At 39.5% G+C, this 23,496-nt stretch overlaps 3 protein-coding genes across 7 annotated transcripts in view; 1 reads left to right on the top strand and 2 right to left on the bottom strand.

Moving 5' to 3' along the window:
- The window catches only part of LOC136244933 (INO80 complex subunit B-like), a 12,661-nt gene extending 8,808 nt beyond the window's left edge, over positions 1 to 3,853 (bottom strand). For all 3 annotated transcript variants that reach the window (XM_066036462.1, XM_066036465.1, XM_066036463.1), the window contains exons 1-3: positions 3,759 to 3,853; positions 3,365 to 3,560; positions 151 to 236 (exon numbers count right to left, since the gene is read on the bottom strand). In XM_066036462.1, coding sequence (XP_065892534.1) covers positions 151 to 236; positions 3,365 to 3,560; positions 3,759 to 3,768 — 292 coding nt within the window. In that variant the 5' untranslated portion in view covers positions 3,769 to 3,853. The remainder of the gene's footprint in view (positions 1 to 150; positions 237 to 3,364; positions 3,561 to 3,758) is intronic.
- LOC136244930 (uncharacterized) lies at positions 3,807 to 5,936 on the top strand. Of its 2 annotated transcripts, none has more exons than XM_066036460.1 (3): positions 3,807 to 4,299; positions 4,404 to 4,556; positions 4,724 to 5,936. In XM_066036460.1, exons 1-3 carry the CDS (start codon positions 3,821 to 3,823, stop codon positions 5,769 to 5,771), a joined length of 1,680 nt encoding a protein of 559 aa, XP_065892532.1. In that variant the 5' UTR covers positions 3,807 to 3,820; the 3' UTR covers positions 5,772 to 5,936. The 2 variants fall into 2 exon arrangements, with proteins under 2 accessions (XP_065892532.1, XP_065892531.1); XM_066036459.1 differs by having other exon boundaries at positions 3,807 to 4,347.
- On the bottom strand, positions 5,742 to 23,496 carry LOC136244928 (uncharacterized). Of its 2 annotated transcripts, XM_066036457.1 has the most exons (30): positions 22,775 to 23,496; positions 19,829 to 22,678; positions 19,654 to 19,778; positions 19,192 to 19,390; positions 16,429 to 16,481; positions 16,109 to 16,193; positions 15,964 to 16,014; positions 15,642 to 15,746; positions 15,206 to 15,448; positions 14,686 to 15,092; positions 14,080 to 14,231; positions 11,374 to 11,498; positions 10,986 to 11,126; positions 10,662 to 10,934; positions 10,069 to 10,162; positions 9,868 to 9,940; positions 9,396 to 9,536; positions 9,254 to 9,337; positions 8,944 to 9,108; positions 8,559 to 8,619; positions 8,371 to 8,503; positions 7,952 to 8,114; positions 7,854 to 7,897; positions 7,455 to 7,643; positions 7,153 to 7,401; positions 7,011 to 7,107; positions 6,743 to 6,952; positions 6,578 to 6,680; positions 6,347 to 6,527; positions 5,742 to 5,949 (listed from the first exon to the last, which is right to left on the bottom strand). In XM_066036457.1, the coding sequence occupies exons 1-30, from the start codon at positions 23,484 to 23,486 to the stop codon at positions 5,925 to 5,927; spliced, it is 7,533 nt and encodes a 2,510-aa protein (XP_065892529.1). In that variant the 5' UTR covers positions 23,487 to 23,496; the 3' UTR covers positions 5,742 to 5,924. The 2 variants fall into 2 exon arrangements, with proteins under 2 accessions (XP_065892529.1, XP_065892528.1); XM_066036456.1 differs by having other exon boundaries at positions 19,829 to 23,496.

The raw sequence follows: 23,496 nt of genomic DNA, 5'->3' as shown, positions 1-23,496 counted from the left end.
TTGAGGATTCTCTAAACGCTTTATGTAGTAAGGATTCTAGATTAGTATTCTACTTGTCATGAAGCAATGGATAAAGCCTAATGCTATTCTGCATACCCTCACAAACATGTAACAGTGCCCAGAGATGCATACTCTACTAGAGGAAGTCACCTTGCTGCCATTGCTCCTGGTCAATCACTAAGGACTCCTCTTCCTCTTCCTCCAAACCATACATCGGGCTGTCCTCTCTAACAGACCTGCAAAATACAATTACAGTGTTGTGGAAGTGTCCACACTGCGTTCATCTTAAAATAGTCCACCTAACAAAGGCTCGGGTTTTTATTAGAGTACTAAACCTAGGAATGTTACAAAACTTGTTGGAAATAAAGAATCCAAGGTTAATTTTAGGCAGGCATTCTCCCACCTGGAAACTGCTCGAAATTTGAGGCTGCATACTCTTAAAGGACTACAGTTTTCTGATTTATAGCCATATGATTAAAAGTGCAATCTCTTGAACGTCACCATTTGCTTACATTTTTTAATACCGCTTATAGTCATCTCAGCAAAAACCCAACTTGTTCGAACAACTTCTGAAAATTTTTTTTTATTACTTTCTCAGCATTATCTGCAGTGTCCAAGGCATGGATCACCAAAATTTCAGCCTTCTGTGGAGAATAGTTTTGGAATTATAGTACTAGACAGTAGGAAGAGCAAGACAATTGATTTGTACAGCGACTATACTGAAAATAAACTACAGGAGCTTACATTCGCAGTCATTTCTGTTTGTATTAGTCTACAATGTTGCAATCTGGCTTAAAACAATCTTGTTTACATTTACCACATTGTAAACAAACCCACATGACACACATCAAGCCCTAAATTAATGGTCAGTCAATGGACAAAATCTGCACAAATAGCACAATGTCTGCACATAATGAGTTTTGGGCGGACACAAATGTACTTGCAAAACCAACAGTAGCAATGGTGGTGCCATAAGTTATAGTTGAAGTGCGTGTGTACGGAAAATACAACACGAGGGTGTGTGTCGAGAGGCTAATACAGCACTCGGCTTTGCCTCGTGCTGTATTTGCCTCAAGACACCCCCCAAGTGTTGTATATTTCGTACACACAAGCATAGGCAGTGCTTTAAGTGTTATATTGTACTTCCTGGTCAGCTGGCTCGGAACAATTTTCTGTAGTACTCAAACCGCTGCGATTTTCGGTGATCAGGATGTCAGTAAGTGTTTATATAATCTATTTCTAGTCGTACAACGAACTAATAGGATTAGTTTGGCTAGTTTTAGTGATTTACAATGTCACGTACGTGATCAATCATGCTGTTTTATTGAAGTCGTATTTAAATAGCTTCGTGATCAGACGATCAGTAAGTGTTTATACAATCTATTTCTAGCCGTAGAACGACCTTGTAGAATTAGTTTGGCTGATTTTAGCGATTTAGTGTTTTTTTTCTCTCCATAATATTCCTTACATAAATTCTCCGCATAACCGTACTGTATTTGCCCAATTAGCTGCATAACTGTTCCATATGACTCATACAATACAGTTATGCAGCTAATTAGTACTGTATGGACAATACAGTACATGGCGTCGTTTTGATCCTCCCACGCAGCAGGTAGTTAATTCCAGCAGTGTAAAGTATTCCTTATAGCTCATGTCCGTACAATTTAAGTCTATGTCCTTACAATTGTGAATATGTAAGGACATAATTTTGTCCTTGGCACCTTAAGAATTAAATTAAGCTCTGCGTATACTGTTAGGGTTACAGAAACGAAACAAAGATTTTCGAACTCTCCATGAGCAGGCGGTGTATAGTTTTAATCTATGTGAGTCTTCCTACTCCAAGTAATAGAACTTGCATATTTTTCTTTGTAGTATGCGTAATTTTATTTTTTTTTTTAAATTTCAATACGCATGTTTGTGCGAACAAGTTAGGTTTTTGCTGAGACAGTCACATTTAACAGTGATGTTTACTTTTAAGAAATGTTCAATTACAATTGTTTCCAAATCCAATCTTAATGAATGGTTAATTTTTTTTGTGTCTGGGAGCACTTAAAATCCCATATAAGCCCCCTCTTGACTTAATGAACACTGAAGTCCATTTGGAGGAGGAAATATGAACTGATACCACAGCAGGTCTCAAACACAAAATTCATTATCTAACATCATTTTAAAATTTCATTAAATCATCAAAACACACAGAAACTTGCAATGGTGAACGTTACACAACATTTTGTGCAACAAAACAATAACAAACTTAATCAATAGTTTCTCCCCCACCTGTGTCGGTTTTCCTTGTTGTACCAATGATCTTTGTACTACTGATGGCTGAATACAGCTACTAAACAACTCTGTAAGTTAGTAACTAGCTAGGCAGTCTAAAAAGGTTGCGTTCTTGGTCATGTGAGCTATATGCTTCTAGTGTATAAAATAGGGCTGTGCGATAATAACGATAACGTGATTATCGTGATACCTATGTCATTATTGTAAATAAAATAATGAATTTTCTATTATCGATATCTCAAGATAATAGTAAATCTCCGTAGACTATTGTATATTAAAAGCAGGCAGATGGTTTTCTTATGAGTAAGGTCACAGTCAGCTGTGGTGAAAAGTGCAAGAGACAATAGCCTTAAACAATTATTATTACACAAAACTGTGCTAGTATAAGTACAGTATGACAATATCGTTTATCATGGTAAAATGGGTTTTGTTATCGAAACTTATCGAGATATAGGTCTTTTCATTATCGCACAGCCCTAGTATAAACAACAATATTTAAATATGCTTCCCCACATTGCCACATTGATGGATGAGATGCTAATACAGGTTTTGACAAATGAATTCATCGCTTTGCAATTGAATTCGTCCCGTTGGCTAATGAATTCGTCGCTTTGGCTATTGAATTTGTCACTTTGGCTATTGAATTCGTCACTTTGGCAATTGAATTCGTCACTTTGGCAATTGAATTCGTCACTTTGGCATATGTCATTAGCGATGGGCGTGGTCACTCGTGAACAAACTATTTAACTTGCCAGACAGCTATCAGCTAGGCGTACAACCAGCTCCAATTACCTTCTAGTGTCTCAAGCGTAACTCTCCATGGCGAAAATGATTCACTTCTGAAGTGATGAGCGGTTGCTTTCTTGAAGACAATTTAATTACGACAAATTCTTGTGCCAATGCGACGAATTCTTGTGCCAAAGCGACGAATTCAATCGCCAAAACCTGTATTTAAGCCACATGGCCAATAACATTTAAACATTTTCACTGTCTCATTTAAACCATTATAGTGTTAAATAAGTAGTTTGCAAAACAATTTTTGATATCACACATTCCCTCTACTGAAAATAATACCAGTATGTACCTGTTTCTTTTTGATGATCCCTGGCCAAGCTTAATTTTCAGTGACAGTGGCTTAGATGACTGGTAAGTACTGGAAACTACAGCAGCCTGTTCCTCCTGAACTTTACTACTCGCCTTTCGCTGTCTCTTTCCTTTGCCCTCCCTCTCCTTGTGTTTTTCACGCTTTCTCTTCCGCCTCTGGGACTCGTCACAATCTTCTACGGACATTTTAAATACAACAACATTAGCACGCTCTTTTGTACGAAGGACACAGCTGATTGTGGCGCTTTTATTAGAAAGCAGGTTTACCAGCATTTATTCGCCACGAAGTCAACAAACCAATTTAGGCAAAAACAATTTAATTACGCATGTATAGGTCACTAAACTGTATTTTTTACAAGAAAAACACAAAGTACCTTCATCCATTTAGTGTCAATGGTGATATACGGAAATAATCTCCGGATACGTTTTGTCACCTATGAAGGCGAAAGCGATTTCTGTTCGTCCAGGGAGGTTCCCTCCCGATAGCTATACTATTGATCCTCATATAAATACATTGCTGGAGAACAGCCATGTTCGGTGTTCGTGTGTATCTAGGGAGGATTTTGATGCTTCAAGTCTGTGGCCAACTAGCTGTGAGAAGATGTCAGCATACCACCACAGGAATGGGAACAACTTGCTACAAATAATACTATCAACACCAAGGTCATCTGTGGTCTCTAAAAAGAGTGGAAATATTTCAAATTCAAATCAGAAATCAGGTGGTAATCGTCAATCACTTCCTCAACCAAAGCGACGTTCATCAGAATTCCAACACTTCTTGACAACATCAGAACACATTGACTGGTACAGGGAAGCACACAGCTCCTGTCTGACTTTGGGGTGCTTCCCACATTTTGCAAAAACATTTCACCCCTCAATGTCCATCGCACAAGCTGTCACCATTGGCACAGACAAGTATGCACAGAATAAACACTGTAGATATGCATGTGTACCTAACTATAGGTGTGTGTAGCTATGTAGGTAATGTGTATTAGATTATTTAGCTATTATTATATTAGCTACAACTACAATGATGATAGTAGTGGATGGAAAAGTAGAGAGGTACTCATAAGTGGAGCCACGGAGCAGCACTTGAGTCAGATGTCAGCTAAGAGGTTCATTCATCACAACACCAATGGCAGTGTGGCTGCTACATCTGCTGTGGAAGACAGGTGATTTGTCTGTCATTGTTAATGATCTTTTTTTTGTGGTACTTGTGTGTGGCCATGCTAACACATTAACACTTTACATACCCATCTTTTAATGGTATGCTTTACAGAACTACTCTTAATTATTGCTGGAAATTATGTGGTTTTGTTGTATGGTTTCATATCTATAGGAATTCTGATGGTCTTTCTAGTGTGAGCAATGCTGACCGGAGCTTTTATCCTGTGCCAGTTACACTCCAGGAGCCATCCAATGGATTTATAAGTTCCTTTTTTCCTAAACTGCATCGATCCTCTTACTATCGTGCACACACACAGCGAAAGTTGCTCCATCAAACTCGAAGGCTGCACCCTCACACTTACGGCAAACTCAATATGGAGGCAATCAGTGGTTTCCAGTACATTCAACCAAAACAGCTCAGCATACCCATGGCTGCTTATGAGGAAGACAGTAGTGTTGGCCATGAAGGAGATGATTCACAGACTAGTCCATGCCATGAATACCCTTCTTCAGTTGATTTGACTGACCAAGATACAACACCTAGTGCGGTGGTCTCATCAGTCACATGGGAGGTAGACCATGCCAATGGCAATGTACTCCTGCCATTTGCTACAGAGGAGAATAAAAGGCAGAATAAGTCACTTAAAATGGCAGTAAGAAAATTATCTGCCATGCAAAGAAGACGTTACATCATCCCATCATATTCTCTAGATATGCGTCAAGATTCACCCAAGCCTTTTGAGGTAACAGGGATGCACTATACGACGTTAGTCTCACCAATCGGCACTACTGCCAGGCTACCCAAGCAGTCTCCAAATAAGCAGCTTATTAGGAAGAGGTCTGATATTAGAAAAACTCCACCGCTTCAACGTCATGTATTAAGAATACCCAACAACCACTCTATACACAGTGACAGCAAAATTGATTATAACGAAACATATAAGCACATTTTCCCATTCAAGAATGAGGAAGAGCAGGCAAGCAGTGATATAAGTACAGAGAAGTGGAGTTCCCAGAGAAAAGACATTTCTTTGCATAGTAACTGCATCAGCAAATCAAGAAGGAAAATTCTCCACAAGTATCTCTCATCCAGGCTGCAGAGTAGCAACAACTTTGATAGGTTGTCTAAGCAGGGCAAGTCAGAGCATACCGTAAGACTAGGCATCATAATGCCAAATGTTAAAGAAGCATTGTTGGCTGCACAAGAAACTGCTCAATGAAAACTGTACAACATTTGATAAGTAAACAACACAACATTAATAGTGCATTAGCTACATGTAATGGTTCATTTATATGTATATAAAAAGGGAAGTCGAAAAGAAATATATAAACACCTGTGTATCATACACAATATACAACAATGTACAACACAATCAGCACCACTCTTCAGCCTTGTTTCTAGGTAAGACAAAATTGACAGGTAAAGTTTAGCAATTTAAGCATGCACTATACCTTAAGGTGACTAAATTTAGCAATATTATACTAAATTTAGCAATTTTGGTTTTTTTCGCTAAATTTAGTACACATAAACCTGCTAAATTTATGCTTAATTCATTATATCAATTCACAAATTCATAAAATTGCTAAATTTTGTATGCGCTAATTTTGCCAATATACAAAATTGCTAAATTTAGTGTATCACTAAATTTAGTCACCTTAAGGTATAACACCTCTTAGTGGTCACTTTATCAACAGAACAACCTCATCACATAACTAATGTTTATGAAGTAGTTGACTTGGGGCCATACTGCTACCATAGATGTCCCTACTCTATCAGAAGGATACTCAGTCTCACCTATCATTGCCAGTCATGGCTGACATGGTTCCAAGCAGCTCTGGACACTTCTCAATGACCAGGACTAACAACTTGTCAAGGTATGCTTGATGTCTTGCTGCCTCTTCCTCGCTCTTTGCCAAAGCCTCTAACACTTCTGGCTGACTGGCTGACTTTAAGTCACTTACTCTCTTTCTACCAGCTGAAGTGGTCAACCCAACATTACAAACCAATTATTAGTGAAACCTTCACCTTGCAAACATGAAGAGTCTACTGGATCAGCCATTACCAAGTGTCGTTGAAATAGTCTCACAGTATGCTCTTTCTCCTTCACAGACTTCTGCAGTGCTTGAACCTAATGGCCAGTAGAGAATTACAGTGTAATTATTTATCAGTGAGACAATAATATTTTTTAACCTGGTTCTTATGTTTTGTGTCCATAATTTCTATTTGCTCTACATGTTCTTGAAGAGTCTGATCCATCGCCTCTGTAGCTTCCTGTTGGATACATGTCACAATAGTTGTTATAGAGGAAGGATAACTTGCCTTTGAGTGTTCATCATGTGTCTGGTGGAGTTCTTCTAACATCGTCTGTAATTGCTCCTGCATTTTTTGACTTTCAGTTAACTATTAAGAATGCATTTCGATTTACAGTATGATATAGTAAGCCATAAACACAAGTTACCTGCTCTTTCAATTCTTCAACTGTGGTCTTGTAGTATGCAATTTCTGAGTCTTTCTCTTGTTGGAGTACTGTAGTACTTGATGAAGCATCTCTGATTCTAGTTACATGGTGTAATCACAATAGCTATAACAACACTGTTTACTGTTCATATTGGCTCCTCCAGTGTTCAGTCTCTGCCATCTGCTTATCAACTTGCTCAGTTAACGTGGCATTCAACTTTTGGAGCCTTTCTATCATGTCATCGCTGCCAATGTCTGTCTCATCATTGTGTTTATCCTGTGCACCATGTCTCAGGATGACAAACTGCATTGGTTCATTGAGATTTTTAAGCAGTGATACCACCTGCTTTGTTGTACTGTTGCTAATATCTTCACCATTAATTTCCAGTAGCCTACATCAGTGTGACAAACCACTCTATTAAAACATTCATAATGTATAACCTACCTGTCTCCAGGAAGTACAGTTGAGATGAGAGGTGAGTGCTCAGCAACTTGCATTACTAGACAGCCACCACCCTCAGTGCTACTCAACTTGATGCCAAGACCAGTTTCCTGTGGTTCTACTGTTACTGACAACAAAGTGCCAACTGGCTCAGTGCCCATCATGGAATAAAGGGAGTTACGATTGCTAGCACTGTGTAACAGAAATACATGCTAAAGCATCAGGCTTATCTAAACAGCCATGCTATAGTAAGTAATATTACTGACTATAAATTAAATCACAATTTTTGAGGAGTTTAAAAGTTTTGGCTTGTATAGCTACAGAATATCCTATTCAGAATGTTTTGCATTCCACAAAGTGTATAGTGTATTTTGTTATATGCACAACTGAGACAGGACACACCTCTGCCATGGTTCCACTTCAGACAATTGTGTAATCACTTCATCCTGTATGTAACATTGATGGTATATATCATCATTGCATGGTTAGTAAATAATGACCTTTTGTTTTAGGACTTTCTTCATGCTGTTTAGTTGGTCTTCAGTTGCTTTCAGCTGTTGCGTTTGCTTTTGGTATTTCTTTTTATAAGAGTTTGCATCATTCTCCTGCCTGCTTAGCAATTCCTTCAATGCAGCCATCTCATCTGAAATCTTAGGTGTAGAGCTGTATGTTAACAGGAATTATGTTTAACATTATTTTTTTGAAACATGTGCAAACCTATACGCATGCACGCACGCACGCATACACACACACACACACACTTTTGTTTGCCAATGGGAACACTTTAAAGGTATGGCTTTGTGCTGCTTGTACAAAATGCAAAAGCTTTTTCTACACAACTATTCTTGGTTTACAATATAGTAACAATATTATTTCATTAGAACATTGATGTTGGCATCCTACAGTAATTTCCTCTCACCTGTTCAATGTCACCTTCTCCTTCTTGTCCATTACTGATTGTTCCAGCTGCTCATTTTCAAGTCTCAACTGCTCCACTACTTGTTGTTTCTCCTGATAGTCACTGGTCAGTTTCTCCAGTGCATCCTTCAGACCTGCCCATTTGACATTACATGTAATGGTACCATGTAAGTGTGTGTTGTGTCTGACTTTGTATGATCTTGCTGCTCTCTGTCTCTTCATGTTGATATTTTGTGATCTGCTCTTGAAACTGTGTGTGAAACAGCCAAATCATTTGCATGTACAATTATCTAACAGAAAAACCCCAAAGGGATGACCTCAAAAATGACCCCTGTGAATTAAAAACTTGGGACCTGCTTGATATGGTCGCTATAATGAGGTAGTCTTTTTAATGAGGTCATAAGTATACCTTTGGGGTCTACTTGACATGGTCACTACAGTGAGGTGGTCTTATTAAGGAGGACATGAAGTACATCTTAGCTGTGTCTGGGACCTACTTGACATGGCCACTATAATGAGGTTGTCTTGGTGGTAAACAGTCTGTCACTAAGTGAGGTATTATTATATAAATTACCTGTTTGGCTTGTTCCTGCAGCTGTTTGTTAGTAATGGTCAGTGTCTGCATCCTATCATCCTTTACTATTACTTGCTGCTGCAACTTTTGCAAGCTCTCCATCACCTCTGCAATCTCTTGGTTGTGTTGTGCACACTTGCTTTTGTACACCACTAGTTCACCACTCTAAATGTCATTCAAAACATTGTCAATACTGTGAATATTTTAAACACTAAAACTGCTTTATACACAATATATTGCAATAAAACTGGAAGTAATAAATTGGCTTTAATCCTACACAACAATGACAACGTTATTACCAGTTTATTACCAGTTTATTATTTTCTTGTTCCATCAAAATGATTGCTTCATTATTGGACTCCGTGGCAACTGCATTGTACCTCCTCTGCAATTCCTACACATCAAGATAACATGAACAAGTAAAACGTCTTAGCTATAGTCTGGTTGCTAACATCTAGTTTTGTTTCCAAGTGTTGCTTTTCATTCTCCAGCATTGCACACTTCTCTTCAATCTCAGTTAGTCGACTGGGGCTAACTGTGTGTGGTGGCACTGCTCCACTATTCCCTGCTACTTCCTTTAGCACTTTGATGCTCTAAGCAATACAAAACATACAGTAGCTATATCAACTGTATACACTATATAGTCGAGCAGTAGCTATGACTTTTTCTTGACAGGCTCACACTATAAGTAAACCAATAATATCTTTTACCTATGCCATAACTATATAATATTGTGTGATATACAAATATTAATATTGCTTTAGAATGTCCCTAGCTTAGATCTCTCTTCTGTTCAAGACAGGTAGTATGCACAGTAGTGCTTCTTTGTGTGGCAAAGGGAAGCTGGTGTGGACTTGCAATGGACTCTATACAGGAATCAGGCTGATATCTATCCTTTAGTCCATGATGCAAATTGTTACTTACTTCAGGAACAGATGGTGCATTTGACACTTCTTTGCTTTGCTGCTGCTGCTGTTCTTGGGCAGGGCTTATCAGTCTATTGCAACAAATATGTGAACAGTGTACATGTACACATAATGTAATATGTGTGTGTATCTTTTGAGTACAATACTTGCAAAATGACTTGTATACATAGTGCAACATATAGTTGTTACATGGACTCACTCTTTATTTTGTCTCAAACAGAACACAACATATTTTGCATTGTTTACTGTGATGAGTTTCAAAGGCAAGTCAGTGTCACTCAGCTCTATCTCTCCTGCATCATAAATATTCATCACAAAGTTATCCAAGTCACATGTGTTACTACTCTTCTATATAGTCCATTATATTGTTCTGTTGAAATGTTTATGCAAGCACTTTAGTTTAACTGCTTGAGAATGCTTTAGTAACTAAGTAACCTCACCATAACACCTTTGCCACAAAGTTTAGATCTTCATTGGTTATCTAACCCTAGAGTTTGTCTCAATGGCTGCTTAAATGAAACTCGGGCAATAAACAAGTAATAAAAATATATAAAACCTCCGAGTTCTTAGGCGATATTAAGTGTTCAGAGGTATGTTCAAATACTCTAATAGAACATACACCTATTATCAATATATTAATATTATACAGATACTTTGTAGCTACATACATGCAGTATGGTTGATCATAACTGTAGCGTGCACGCATATAGCATTGCACTTTCTGGTAAGAAAAAATTGTAATGGCTTTTACCACATTTTTGTCATTCAAATAATACTGTATAAATGACTCACTTTTGTTTTTGATGTGCTTGAATACGATTACCAGCTTTCCACAACTCTCTGGCACATTGAAGGAGTTAGCTGCCATGGTAATTAACACACTACATGGAGTGACCTCTGTTATGTGCATTTGTGTGGTATCATTGGAGAGGCCTTTGATCTGACATTGCACATTGACGAACTGGGTTTTCCGGCAGAACAACTCAAATTTTCTCCCGTAAAAATTTGTCCACTCCATTTGAAACTGAAGAGGGCAGTCGTTTCTGTCCAAGACTTTCCCACTATCTGTTGAAGATATTATAATAGCTAGCAATTACTATACTGCAATGATCTTACTGCCATCTTCATCCAAGTTCCTCTCAAACACGTAATAGCGATAAGGGTCGTCAACAATGTCAGCTTTCCTCAGTACTTGTTCTATAAGCTCATGTGATTTTGTGCTTGCCAATATCAAATAAGCTTGATAGATCACATGAGCTGGGTTTAAACAGAATGATGGAGTTAACAAAACATGAGCTATGTGAAACTACTTAGACTGGATTTAGAAATCTTAGACTGGATTTAGAAATGTACTTACAAATATAAATGATAAGCCAAACATATACAAAATGTCTCTCTCTATTCAGGGGAACATTGAAGCTATCTATGTAAGTAACAGGTGCTGATAGTAGCCTCTATTTTACTGTATGTTTATATAGTATACGGCAATGTCGTAGTTACTTACAGAAGTGTGGGATGTCCACCATGTAGAGCCGCACCAGACCAGACTGCATGCCTCCAGCCTTGATCTTGACTGTATTGATCTTCTTGCCGACTCCTGACGTTGTCTTCTTGTGCTGGTCATTTTCACTGTATAGAGAACAATGATGGAAACTGACAGGAGGTCATATACAGTGGCAAACCATGTGATTTGGGTAGCCTGGAAAATTTTATTTATTAGTTATTTGCCTCATGGGGTACAAGTCTTGTGTAGAGATGTGATGTCTATCAGTACTTTATATAGTAATGAAATGATGTCCACAAATTGCAGTACCATAGCAGCAATATATGAAGTGTTTTAAATCTTTGTATACATTTGCAGGTGTAAGCCATGATGTGATCTGGAGTTGCTCCTTAGCTGTGCCTTTCTCATAACTAACTACCCACACAAACCCAGCACATGTACAAGTCAGGCATACTACATCTAATCCAAAACAGCCAAGCTGTAAAAACAGAGTGTGGCCCTCAAAAAGGCCAGGGTGAAAAAAGGTGTGAAATCCAAGGTAGCGATCAAGAAATGGCTGTGATGGTAGGTAGCCTGTTTGAGGGCCGCACTCTTTTTTTTTACAGCTTGGCTGTTTTGGATTAGATTTCACTTCTTTTTGTACTTGTATACCCCAAAACCGGCCATAGGCCGGTTTTGAGGCTTTTTTAACCTATCTTTTTTCTTTACCACAGGAAGAAGAAAAGATGAAGCAGATGTTGAATACTTTAAATAGTTCTGATTTTATCAGTAAATGTACAAATTAATTATATATATATATATATATATATATATAATACATATACGTATTTATTACAGAACTCTCCATGGTGGTTTCTTTGTAACTGAACACTATACAAGGTGACTTCTTCTAGCTGATCTCTCTACAGGGTGATTTCTTTGTAGCTGAATTCTGTACAGGTGATTTGTTTGCAGCTGCATGAGCTCTTTACAGAATGGTTTCTTTGTAGCTGAACTCTCTACAAGGTAACTTCTTCTAGCTGATCTCTCTACAGGGTGATTTGTTTGTAGCTGAATCTCTACAGGGTGATTTATTTGTAGCTGATCTCTATACAGTTTACTTGTTTCTAGCTGATCTCTTGATTCTCTTCTGGGTGACTGCTCTATTAGGATGACTGCTCTATTAGAGTATCTTGATCTCGCACTTGCTATACCAAGTTGGATTTCGTGTTATAACTCCGTGGCTTTAAGTCTGATTCTTCTACACCATTGAAGAGCTTTCTAAGATGATTACTCCATCTGTACAGCGGCTTTCAAAGCACTACCCCAAGCGGTTTTTCTGATAGGCGTGGAAAGTAGTCATTTTTTATTAGCTAATCTCGATTGCATAATTGTTACACACTGTTGGTTTTTTCATTGTATCTTCCTGGTTTTTAGCTCAATTTCTTTCAAACCACAAAAGGTTTTAGGTTCAATAGTTAACCAATTTACTCACCAATTTTCAGCTTATTTCCATGTGTAGTTTACCCTGTAGGCGTGACAACATATTGGTGCTATTTTTCGTGAATAATCACTCATAACTCTTTTGCCTGTTTATCATATTCCAGCCAAAGTTGGTACCGAGATGTACCTTTATACCCCCTTCTCTACCCCCTTCTCTGTGCCAAATTTCAAGGCAATCGGATATGGCGTTCGCGTTTTGCAGCATTTTTTGTAAGTGTGCGAAAAGAGGAAGAAAAATAATAATAATAAATAAAAACGAAGAAACTAAGCAGTTGCATATCTCGGGGACGCTTGAAGCGATTTCGCTCAAATTTGGTATGTGGAGTACTGAAGTTGGAGGGCATGTTCACAGCAAAAATCATCTTGTTTCATCAAGGCAGCACAGAGCTACAGAGGTGCGAAAATTGCATTTTCGTTCTTCCTGTCAATATACTCACAGGTGTTGTGCGCCAGCTTCTTGGGCCGCACGACACACTACCGTGTGTCTTGATGTTACACAGGTAATTAATTGCATAAAGAACATACACATAGTTTTGGAACAAAAGACTTTTAAACTAATGTATAACCCTTTATAGTAGCTAAGTTAGATCCAATGATTTGATTTGATTTGATATTTTAACCTCCGAGGAATCGGCTACAGCCGTTCTTCCTTGCCCAGAAGATTGTCTCATCACATGCTTAGTGTCCACACTTTAGAAGGAGCTCTTTAAGAAAATGTTGTTGAAATATGATGAGTGATGTACCGTAGACTCTGGCTATGGGGCGCACATGTTATAATTTTGGAGAAATTATTTATGAAACTTACTATGCTTGTTAAGCGCACAAGCTTATAAATGACTCTAAAGAGTTTCTACTAAGAGAGCATTGTTCATGCCCGCCACGCTTTTCAAGTGATTTGGATACCAGTATTCAGTCAAACAGTTTTGTTTTGTCAAGGAAATGGCAATTCTAAGGAGTATATAGAATGAAACTATTGTTATTACTGGCAGTCAAGCAGCCATGGCATTTGCTAGACATGCAAAGCACCAAGTGTACTGTCTCTGGTTAACAGTTTTCTGCTTCCAGGTTACATCACGAGCTTGCAGAAGTGATTTCAACTATATGCACTAATCAAATAGGTGCCCAGCACAAGTATATCATATGAACTTAACAGGCAATAACCATGTGCTCCAAATAACCGGAACCTACAGCATTATAACAACAGTTCAGTCTACATATGCATACCTGATCTTCACCCCTGATGCATCACTTTCAATAGCCACCTCTCCATGGGATAGCTGGTTTGCTAGTTGTTTCATCTTGTAGGCTACCTCCTTGCTGTTGGCTGTAGCAGCAGTGGTAGCAGTAGCAGCAGCTGGTTGTGTGATTTTTGGTTGCTGCATGTCAACATCGTAAACATGAGAAGCATGTGCATAATATTTCCTGTGTCTCATATAGATGTATGTGCTCTAGTTACTTTCATGTACTTATTTGTTAACTTTTGTAACATGTTTGTAAGATTATTATATGCATATCTGCATTACCAAGGAAACTATTCGTAAATGCACTTCCCCAAATATGCAAGCTTCAATAGCTCAACTATTCTCCTGTCTGTTGTGCAGCCTACATCATGGAGTACAGTACACAGGATGTGTTGGATGCAGTATGTATGGTGCAAGAGTGTTTTGTTATCCCAACTGTACGTATATGTATGCATGCATGCATGTGTGTGTGTGTGTGTGCGTGTGTGTGTGTGTGTGTGCGTGTGTGCGTGTGTGTGTGTGTGTGTGTGCATGTGTGTGTGTGTGCGTGTGTTTACTGGTACAAGTTAATTTATGCATATATATGTACCTCCACTGAAAGTGATTCCAACAAGGTGTCTCCACTACTTTGTTTTCTCTTAGCTGCCAACTTGCCGGCAAGCTTTGTTGGATACTCAGTGCTCACAGGAGGGAGTTCTTGCAACTTATCAGACTGTTCAGCCACCTCATTTGGTTCTTGTGAAGTAGTGGCTGGAGTGCTGGTAGCAACAGGTGATGGGGTTTGGTCTTGGTTTTGAGATGAAATTGCAGCTGCATCTTGTTGAGGCTCATCCTCAATGAGAGAGTGTATATTCTCCTTTCTCTTAGGCAGTGGTGGTGGTGTACTCTCTGCAGAGCTAATGCCTCCTGTTTGTTCAGGAGGCACCAAGAACTGAGCATATGGTAGACTGGGAGGAGGTGGTCTACGTTGACTGGATCTCATCGGAGGAAGAGACCCTAGTGGAGTGTATGCATGGTGATAACATTTAGAAAAAACACAGACTTTATGAAGTCTGTATGCATATACATACACATGGATGTGCTAATACTACATGGACTCGTAAACTTACCCTGTCTTATGTGTCTGGGTTCTGGAGTTCCGGGAATGGAATCATTGTAGTTGGCATCCAACAGCATGGGAGTGGAATGGGATAATGCCTCAATACCAGCAGCACCATCAGCAAAGCTGAGATAAAATGGAGGAGGTGATGACTCTATTTCAAGGTCATCATCATCTGCTATTGGATTCTTCAGCGCATTAATAACTGCCTTCATCTTCTCCAGGTCTTCACCACTGTACCTCTCCAGCAATTCTGAAAGCAATATGGTAAGTGTATACACATAGCAGAAGCAATGGCTGAGACAATTTTGCATAAATTAGGCATATGAACTGACCTACCTGGTGGCAGCTCCACTGTAATAGTGGTTTCAAGAAGTGGCAAGTTAAAATTTGCAGCTAACTGTTTAAGTTTTTAGCTATACCCTATTATTTATGATGCCCAGTACCTTCCATGTTGTCATTCTTGTAGCCATCACTTTCAGGATTAAATAGCTCATAGATCTGTTCCAGTATCGTCTCCCGGTCTTCAGCTGAATCCACCCCCATCTCAGCTGTATAACACATTAGACAGCTTGAGTATAAACAGGAAGAGACAGAGACTCAGAGAGAGAAGAATCAAAAAGAAATTGCAACATTTAGCAATTCACTACAGTGAACATTTTCAAACATGAATGTTTTAAAGTTGCATTTTCAATTATTTATACAACTGGATTTCTGAGCTAAATAATTCCTCTACTACACAGCAGGCATAAAGTGTTCAGTACTTACCGAATGTTTGCATGTCCAGTGAGCATAGAGCAGAGCCATCAATTTGGTATTCTAGTGGAGTGGGCAACAACAACAACAACAACAATGTCAACTAATCAGTCAACAAATGAGGAGACAGCACTGCAGTAGTTATCATGTACTGTACCTTGAAAGATTGTGACATAGTAGCCTAGTCCAACCTGATCCAGCCATTCACACACTTGATCAACACTCCAGTACTCTGCGTCAATCTGTGTGGACAATAAGATGTGTGTTAATGTCTAGTGTGTGTGTGTGTGCGTGCGTGTGTGTGTGTGTGTGTGTGTGTGTGTGTGTGTGTGTGTGTGTGTGTGTGTGTGTGTGTGTGTGTGTGTGTGTGTGTGTGTGTGTGCATGTGTGTGTGTGTTTGTGTCTGTACGAAGACCACGTGACCTTTATGGTAGTGGAGAGGAGAAGGAGGAGGTTTGTGTGTGGGTGTGTACTCACATCAGTTTCAGTAATTGAAGACTTTTTTCTCGAGGCTCTCTTCTTCTGGCACTCTATGATATGCACATATTACATAACAAATGATCATTTAACATCACATACATAGGTGGATGGCTAACACTGTACCTTTTAATCTAAATACAACAACAGCTTATTAATAGAACTATCATTGGAACATAGTCTCAGTATTGAGGCACTTTTGCCATGGTTACCATAAAGAGGTAGCTGCTACATAAGTTCAACTCATAGGAATACACAGAGTTTTCAGGAATACATTCTCCTAGTAACTTATGAGCTGTTCTATTAGAGTATTTGATATTGCCTGATTGTTTTATTAGAGTATAATATAGATCAAATTTGCACTTCAGGTGATGACCCGGCCCTTGTTTAGGCACTTTTTATTGAAATGACTCTGCTAGCTTGTAAAATTACTAGTTCCCTTCGTTAACTTTTTGCAACATAATTCATCAATATCGAACTTCTAACAACTCCACATTATCATACAGTACAATAGTAACTGTATAGTAGGGACGACAAAGGAGTAGGCGTGGCCCAAAAAATAAAATCTCCCATAAACCAGCCTCAATTTTCCCTGACAATGATAAGGCAGTATTGGTTAGGTAATCTAAGCCCAAAAAAGCCTTCAGATCGACCCGAAATGCTTTCAACAAGTCACTACGGATTTTTTTTTTTTTAATTATTCAACGGAATTTTCTACTGACTGACTGACTGATGTTTTCAGACAAGCGTACCTCGATAACGGCTGCAGCTAGGGGCTTGATTTTCACTGTTCGACGTCGCTTCGGCTCGAGATGTACTTTTTGGCATGCCGCAGTGCATACCATGCATTCTTTATGGACTTACCGTTGTCCTCCTTTGTGTCCCATTCATCTTTGCTGACAGCGAAAAGTGTCGATTTGGCGATAGCACATGATGGCTTCCCTTTGTAACAGAAATCGTCTGTATTTGTCATAGTGGCTATTTTGATAGCAGAGGTGCTTTTCAAACAGTTCTTGATTCGTACTGCTGTGTAACGGGTTGAACATAGCCAACAATGAAGCATAATGGATACTTCACTTTTCAGACGATAATTGATATAACTGGGGCGCGTGGCACCATTTCTTTCGGTATGTGTGGATTTCAGAGGTGCTTTTCGAACAGTTCTTGATGCTTAATGTGTTGGACATAGTTGACAATGAAGCGTAATGGATACTTCACGATAATTGGGGCGTGTGGCACCATTTCAGATGCAGTATGTGTGGGTTCACCAGTCGCAATAAAAAAAGTTAACAAACAAGTATTTCAAAAAAATTGGAAATTTCAACTAGAGTAGGGACTATAGCACATCAATAAAAGTACTGAAACAAGCTGGAGTAGTGCATGATATTAAATCACACTAAAACAACAAGAAGTGTTATATCCCTACTGTGCATTTCCATTATAGTATCTTGAGCATGCACAGTAGGGATAACAGTTCTTATTGTTTTACTGTGATTTAATATCGTGCACTACTCCAGCTTGTTTCAGTACTTTTTATCGATGTGCTATGGTCCCTACTCTAGTTGAAAATTCCAAATTTTTTGAAATATTAAACAAGGGAATGGCATCAAAAGTATGAGATTACAATTGTACGACAAATCCTATAATAGGCAATGTAATCATTTTCACACCATTTTTGACTGTGTTCAATGCATTCCACAGCCCTACACATGGAGTATGGTATGTGAAGGAAGGCCCAATTACTTGGATGGTTGGAGGTGAGGTGAAAAAATTTATGGATGATTTTCAACATCAAGACACGAGTATGCTACTTCAAATCGATATTTTACACTGTCAGTAAAAGAAATATGACACAAAGGAAGCCTACGATGCATACACTGTACATACTGCCAATAGATACCAGTCAGGCTGAAGAGATGTCAAACAGAGAAAAAAAATCAAGCCTGTAGCTTGAGCTGTTACTGACTTACACTGGTCTGAAAACATACGTACTCAGTCAGTCAGTACTAAATAAAACATAGCAATAATTGGAAACACTTCAGATCATACTAAAGGTACTTTTGGATTTGATAATACTGCCAAGATTCTGTAGGTATTGTGAGGCTGGTTTCTGGTCAATATTTTTTGTGATAAGGTACAAATCCTCATGATCCAGTACTGTATAGAGTTGCTTGCTATACCAGAGTCTATAATATAATTAATGTGTGTTTCATTGTTACAAATGAAGATCTCAAACTGTAAAGCAGCTATCACTCTCATTACCACTTTTTCCACTGCACCTCATAAGTTCTAGAATAGTTACTGGTTCATTTAGTTGCTGGGTATAAAATCACCAGTAGAAAGCAAATGCCTGGGAAATACGATACTTTTTAAAAACTGGGCACTGTGAAGGCCTCCATTAGGGAGTATTAGGTACAGATATATACATACAAAATAGAGTTGTGACTAAGATGTGTATGTATGTAGCTATTGTAGAGAGAAAACACTTATCTGGATATGTAGCATATTGGTGTATCACCCAAAGATTGCCATTTCATGATGGACCCAAGGCTGATGTCTTAACTTCCCTATGCTCCATAAAATGACTCTGACAAAACAGTGTTTGAAAAAAAAAGGTATTTAGAGAAATAATTTAGAGGACATGTTTAGTTTGTTGAAACTGTTTGCGGGTTTGGAAAGTTTGTCAAACTTTCTTCCTGTTTGTCTTCAAAACACCTCAATAGAAGACACATGGGATGGGCTGCAAAATAAGTCATTGCTTACCTGGGGAGGTTGTGCTCATCAGAGCAGACAGGCCACCCCCTAACAATTCCTGTGTTTGTTCTTGCTGTTCCCTTAATACTGCCAGTCGACTATCAAGCATCTCCTGCTGCTGCTGGCCCATTGTCTGCATCAATGTGAGGTCTTCTGACATTCTCTCCTGCAGCTGTGCCTCCAGTCCTTTACGCATGACAGATATTCCCTGTAACGATAAAGTGTTCAATAATAGGACTCCATATGTATGCCTTATTAGAGTGGAAAAGGACATGGACATGGGAACATGGCAGACATATGTATGATATGATAAACTAATGAACTGTTCTATGGTACAATACATGTAGTACAATATGCTAACACCTCAAAAGGACACCGGACACCTTGATAATGAGGACATATCGCCACCTGAAATCAGGACACATCACAGCGGTACCCTTGTAATTTTAAATGGTTCGTTACTATATCTACCTGCAGTAATGATTTGGTTTTTCTTGGCCTTGTTAGACCAGTTGCCTCATCATTTGCAGCCAATAGCTCCCAAATCTCCTGAAGAATCTGTTCTTGTAGTAGTGAAGACTGGATACCAATTTCATCTGCAAAATTAAAAGCATGTTGTAGTTCAGCATGCTATATATGTGCTTACTTAATTTATCATCATCTAGAGACTTCAACTTAGCACCATCGATGGAATACTGCTGAAAGATGGATACCACATCATGCAAGTCAATAGATTTCAACCAGTGGGAAACATTATCCACACTCCAATCACCAATGGTGACACGATGCTTTGACAAGTCTCTCTGACTGTCACTAGAGCTGATCAGTGTATTGATACTACCTCGTGAACCAAGTGTAGACACTATACCTCTTCCCTCATTGATGTTAGGAGTTCCAGCTATTGAAGACTGAGCGTAATCTTGTAATGGACTGCCAAGTGGTGATGGTACCTCACTGAGACTGTCTAGACTTCCAACTGATTTATCAAGACTGGTATCTAACTGTTTCTTTTTGTCTGTAGCTGTTTTAGTCATTTCTCTGTCTGGGTTTGAAACTGTTTCTTCATATTTTGCAGCAGGTGGATGTGCCTCATGTTCATTTGGTACTTCTTTATCATCTTCCAAGGCAATTGTTGAACCATTGGTAGTCTGCAAGTGTGGTATGTCTTTCATAACAGACTCCAGTAGACTGGGATCACTTGGCTGCTTTAGCTTCCTGTACAACTCTGGTGTTGTCATATGTGGCAGAGAGATATTGCTAGCTGCTAGTTTGTTCACATCCTTTATCAGTTGTTGCTGTTGCAATTGCTTCAGTGTGGTTACTGTGCTCACTTCATCATCACTCAGTTTAGGAATGCTGGTTTCAGAAGCAGTGAATTGCACTGGTGGAGGCAGCAGCCTGCTGTTGTACAGCTCAGAATGTGAAGTGCTGACTGAATTAGTACTGCCGACTAATCGCCGAGAGTTTCTTAAATCATCAATGCTAGATGATGCCAGTGGCTGACCTGTTACCTGTTGTAAACTGCTCACATTTCTGTGCTGTGCTATCATCAAATCACTACCACTAGTATTTCCTTTCATATCTGCAGATGAATGTCGCCAACTGTCTGAGTATTTATTCTTCTGCTTGTTACGGTCTGTAGACATGGAGTTAGGAACAAGTTTCTTCTGCCAAGGGAGCTTCAACTTAGAAGATGACTTCTTGGTGGGTTTCATTTTCTTTTCATCTGTGACTAGTTGCTCACAAACAAACATTGGAAGGCTATTGCTTCTGCTCCTAATGTCAAGTTCTGTACCCAAGTGTACTGAGTGTCTGTTGTCTTTAGTGTTACTTTTTTGTAACGAAGGATCAGAATCTTTTGTGTAGTATTGAGAAAATGGACGAACAGTTTTAGGAGAGTGATTTGCAAACACAGCAGTGTGAAGACCAGTTTTGCGTGTAGAACTGGCAGGAAGTTCAACACCTGTGGTTCTGGGTGCCAGTGAAGCTGACGGTTTAGTAATTTTACTGTCAACAATGTTCTCAGAAAATTCCACTGGTGCAGACAAATCACGTGACCCACCTGGTGCTTCTTCTTGTGCCGTATTCATAGGTTCTTTCAGTGGCTTGAAAGGCTCAACTAGGGGTAGAGTACCGGATGAATTGGTGGGTACCTCAAACGGAACAGGTGAAGTAGGTAGTGGAGGAGTGACCTCTTGTTCTGTCACATTCTTTGAACTTGTCACTTTGCTTGCTGTTTCTGTGCTTTCTGCAGGTATTGCAGGTGGAGGTATACTAGGGGGCAGACCAGCATCATCAGAAACAACCTCTCCCATATCAAGGAAACTGTCAGATGCAAATGCATCAGGAGGAAGGCTGGATGGTAACGGAGGTGGCAAACCATCATCTTCACTCTCACTCTCATCATCATTATCATTTGTTAACTGTGATGGTAGACCAGATGCAACAACCGTGGTGTCTGAAATATTAAATTCCCATGGCTTTGTGAAAGCACTATCAGAATGTGAATCAACAGTGGTAATACTGTCAGCAATGGTCGGAGATTTTGAAGGAATAAACTCATCTTTATTGGTACTTGCAGCTGCACTAGTTATCCGACTGCTACTTATCTTCCTGACTGTGAACGTTGGCTCAACTACTTTGGTGCCGGAAGTAGTAGTTGTAGGAGGAACTATACTTGTTGTTGTAGGAAAAGAAACAGGAGTATCCAGCTCTTCACTACTGGATAGCAGTGGTGAAATGCTGGTGGAACAATCAGTGGAATGGTCGGCTTGTAGTTTGTGTGAAGGAGGCTTGGCCGATGTTTCCTCTAAACCTGGTGTTGAGAAACTTGACAGGAAAGGACTTGTAACTCTGGAGTTATCAGAAACTTTTTCTGACAGTGCTGGGCTTGGATTAACACTTTCCCTCTTCTGTTTTAGCCGTGCAATTCTGTCACGAAATTTTAGAACACTAGAAGATTTTTCATCTGTTGTAGGGTTGGCAGCTTCGGTGGGAGTGGAGGTACTTGCATTGACTGCAACTAAACTGGGAACTAGCGCAGGAAATGACACTTTAGTAGATTGGTTATTAGTTTTTAGGTCTCTAGAGGTATATGAATCATGTAGACTGCCATTGTAGGAATTGGTTGCTAAAGGAGAAGGAATCCGCTCTTGCTGCTTAGTGCTGCCATACTTGAATAAAGAATGATCACTAGTGAATGACTGAGTTACGGTAGGCTGCTGAGGCTTACTACCAGCTGTCATAATAGTAGAAGAAGGAAAATCTGCGATACCTTGTTGCTCAGTAGAGTTATGTATTTCAGGTGGGAGAGATGAGGGCAGTGGTGGGGGTGCCTCAAAAGATGACGAATCAGTCATGTCCAACGTTGAGCTGTTATCTACTGATGGCTGATCTAGTGAAGGAACCTTGTGATCATCTACCAGAGTTGGTGGACCAGTTGGTGGCTTTCCTGAAGATGGTAGCTCACTGGTGGGTGGCAGTGGGGGTAGTTCATCTACAGGTGGTGGTGGTGACTCATCCAATTGCTTATTTAGAGATACCAGCTCTTGTGCATGCAACAAATTGGTGTGATTAAATACCGGTAACTCACTATTGGTATGTTTGTTTGATGATGAAGGTGGTGGTTGATCATCTACAGATGGTGGCAGGCTGGATGGTAGAGGTGGTGACTCACTCAATGGTGGTGGCAGATCTAAAGGTGAAGATTCACTGTGTAATGATGGTGGATCATTTAAGGGCAGCATAGGAAGTTCAGTTAGTGCTGGCAATTGATTGTTATTAGTGATTTCCTCCACAAACATATTGTCACTAGTTTTCGCAGCTTCTGGAGGAGGGGCTGAAGCTGGTAGCGGTGGCGGCTGGTCGTAATCAGGCGGCGTGCTGATCGGTGAGGTGGGAATCGCGCCATTCATTGCAGGTAAACTAGAGAGAATTTTCTGAGAGCCTCTGGTAGGAGTCCGTATTCCCTTTCTTTTCGGCCTTTCCAAAGTATGATGCATTAATCGTTGACCTTGACTGCGAGATCTTTGAAAATCAACATTGTCTTCTTCTAAATTAGCATCTCCAGCACCACGCTTTAGTTTTACTGATGGCTTGGGAAGTACCGCTGGTGCTAATTTCTTTTGATCTTTACCGCCATCAGTATTGTACATTGTCTTACTCGAAGATATTCGCGCCTGCAAATCAAGGAACTTTTTTGATGCAGATCTCTTCCTTCCGGCATTGCTGGTTTCCAGTAAGGGTGGTAAACTAGATGGTAAGGGTGGTAAACTAGATGGTAGCGGAGGGGGTGTGTCGTCCATGTCGTCAGCC

This window comes from Dysidea avara, chromosome 14, assembly GCF_963678975.1.
Source record: "Dysidea avara chromosome 14, odDysAvar1.4, whole genome shotgun sequence".
Classification (NCBI taxonomy): domain Eukaryota; kingdom Metazoa; phylum Porifera; class Demospongiae; order Dictyoceratida; family Dysideidae; genus Dysidea; species Dysidea avara.
The sequence above is the reverse complement of the archived record's forward strand: the minus strand, read 5'-3'. Positions and strand labels throughout refer to the sequence as shown.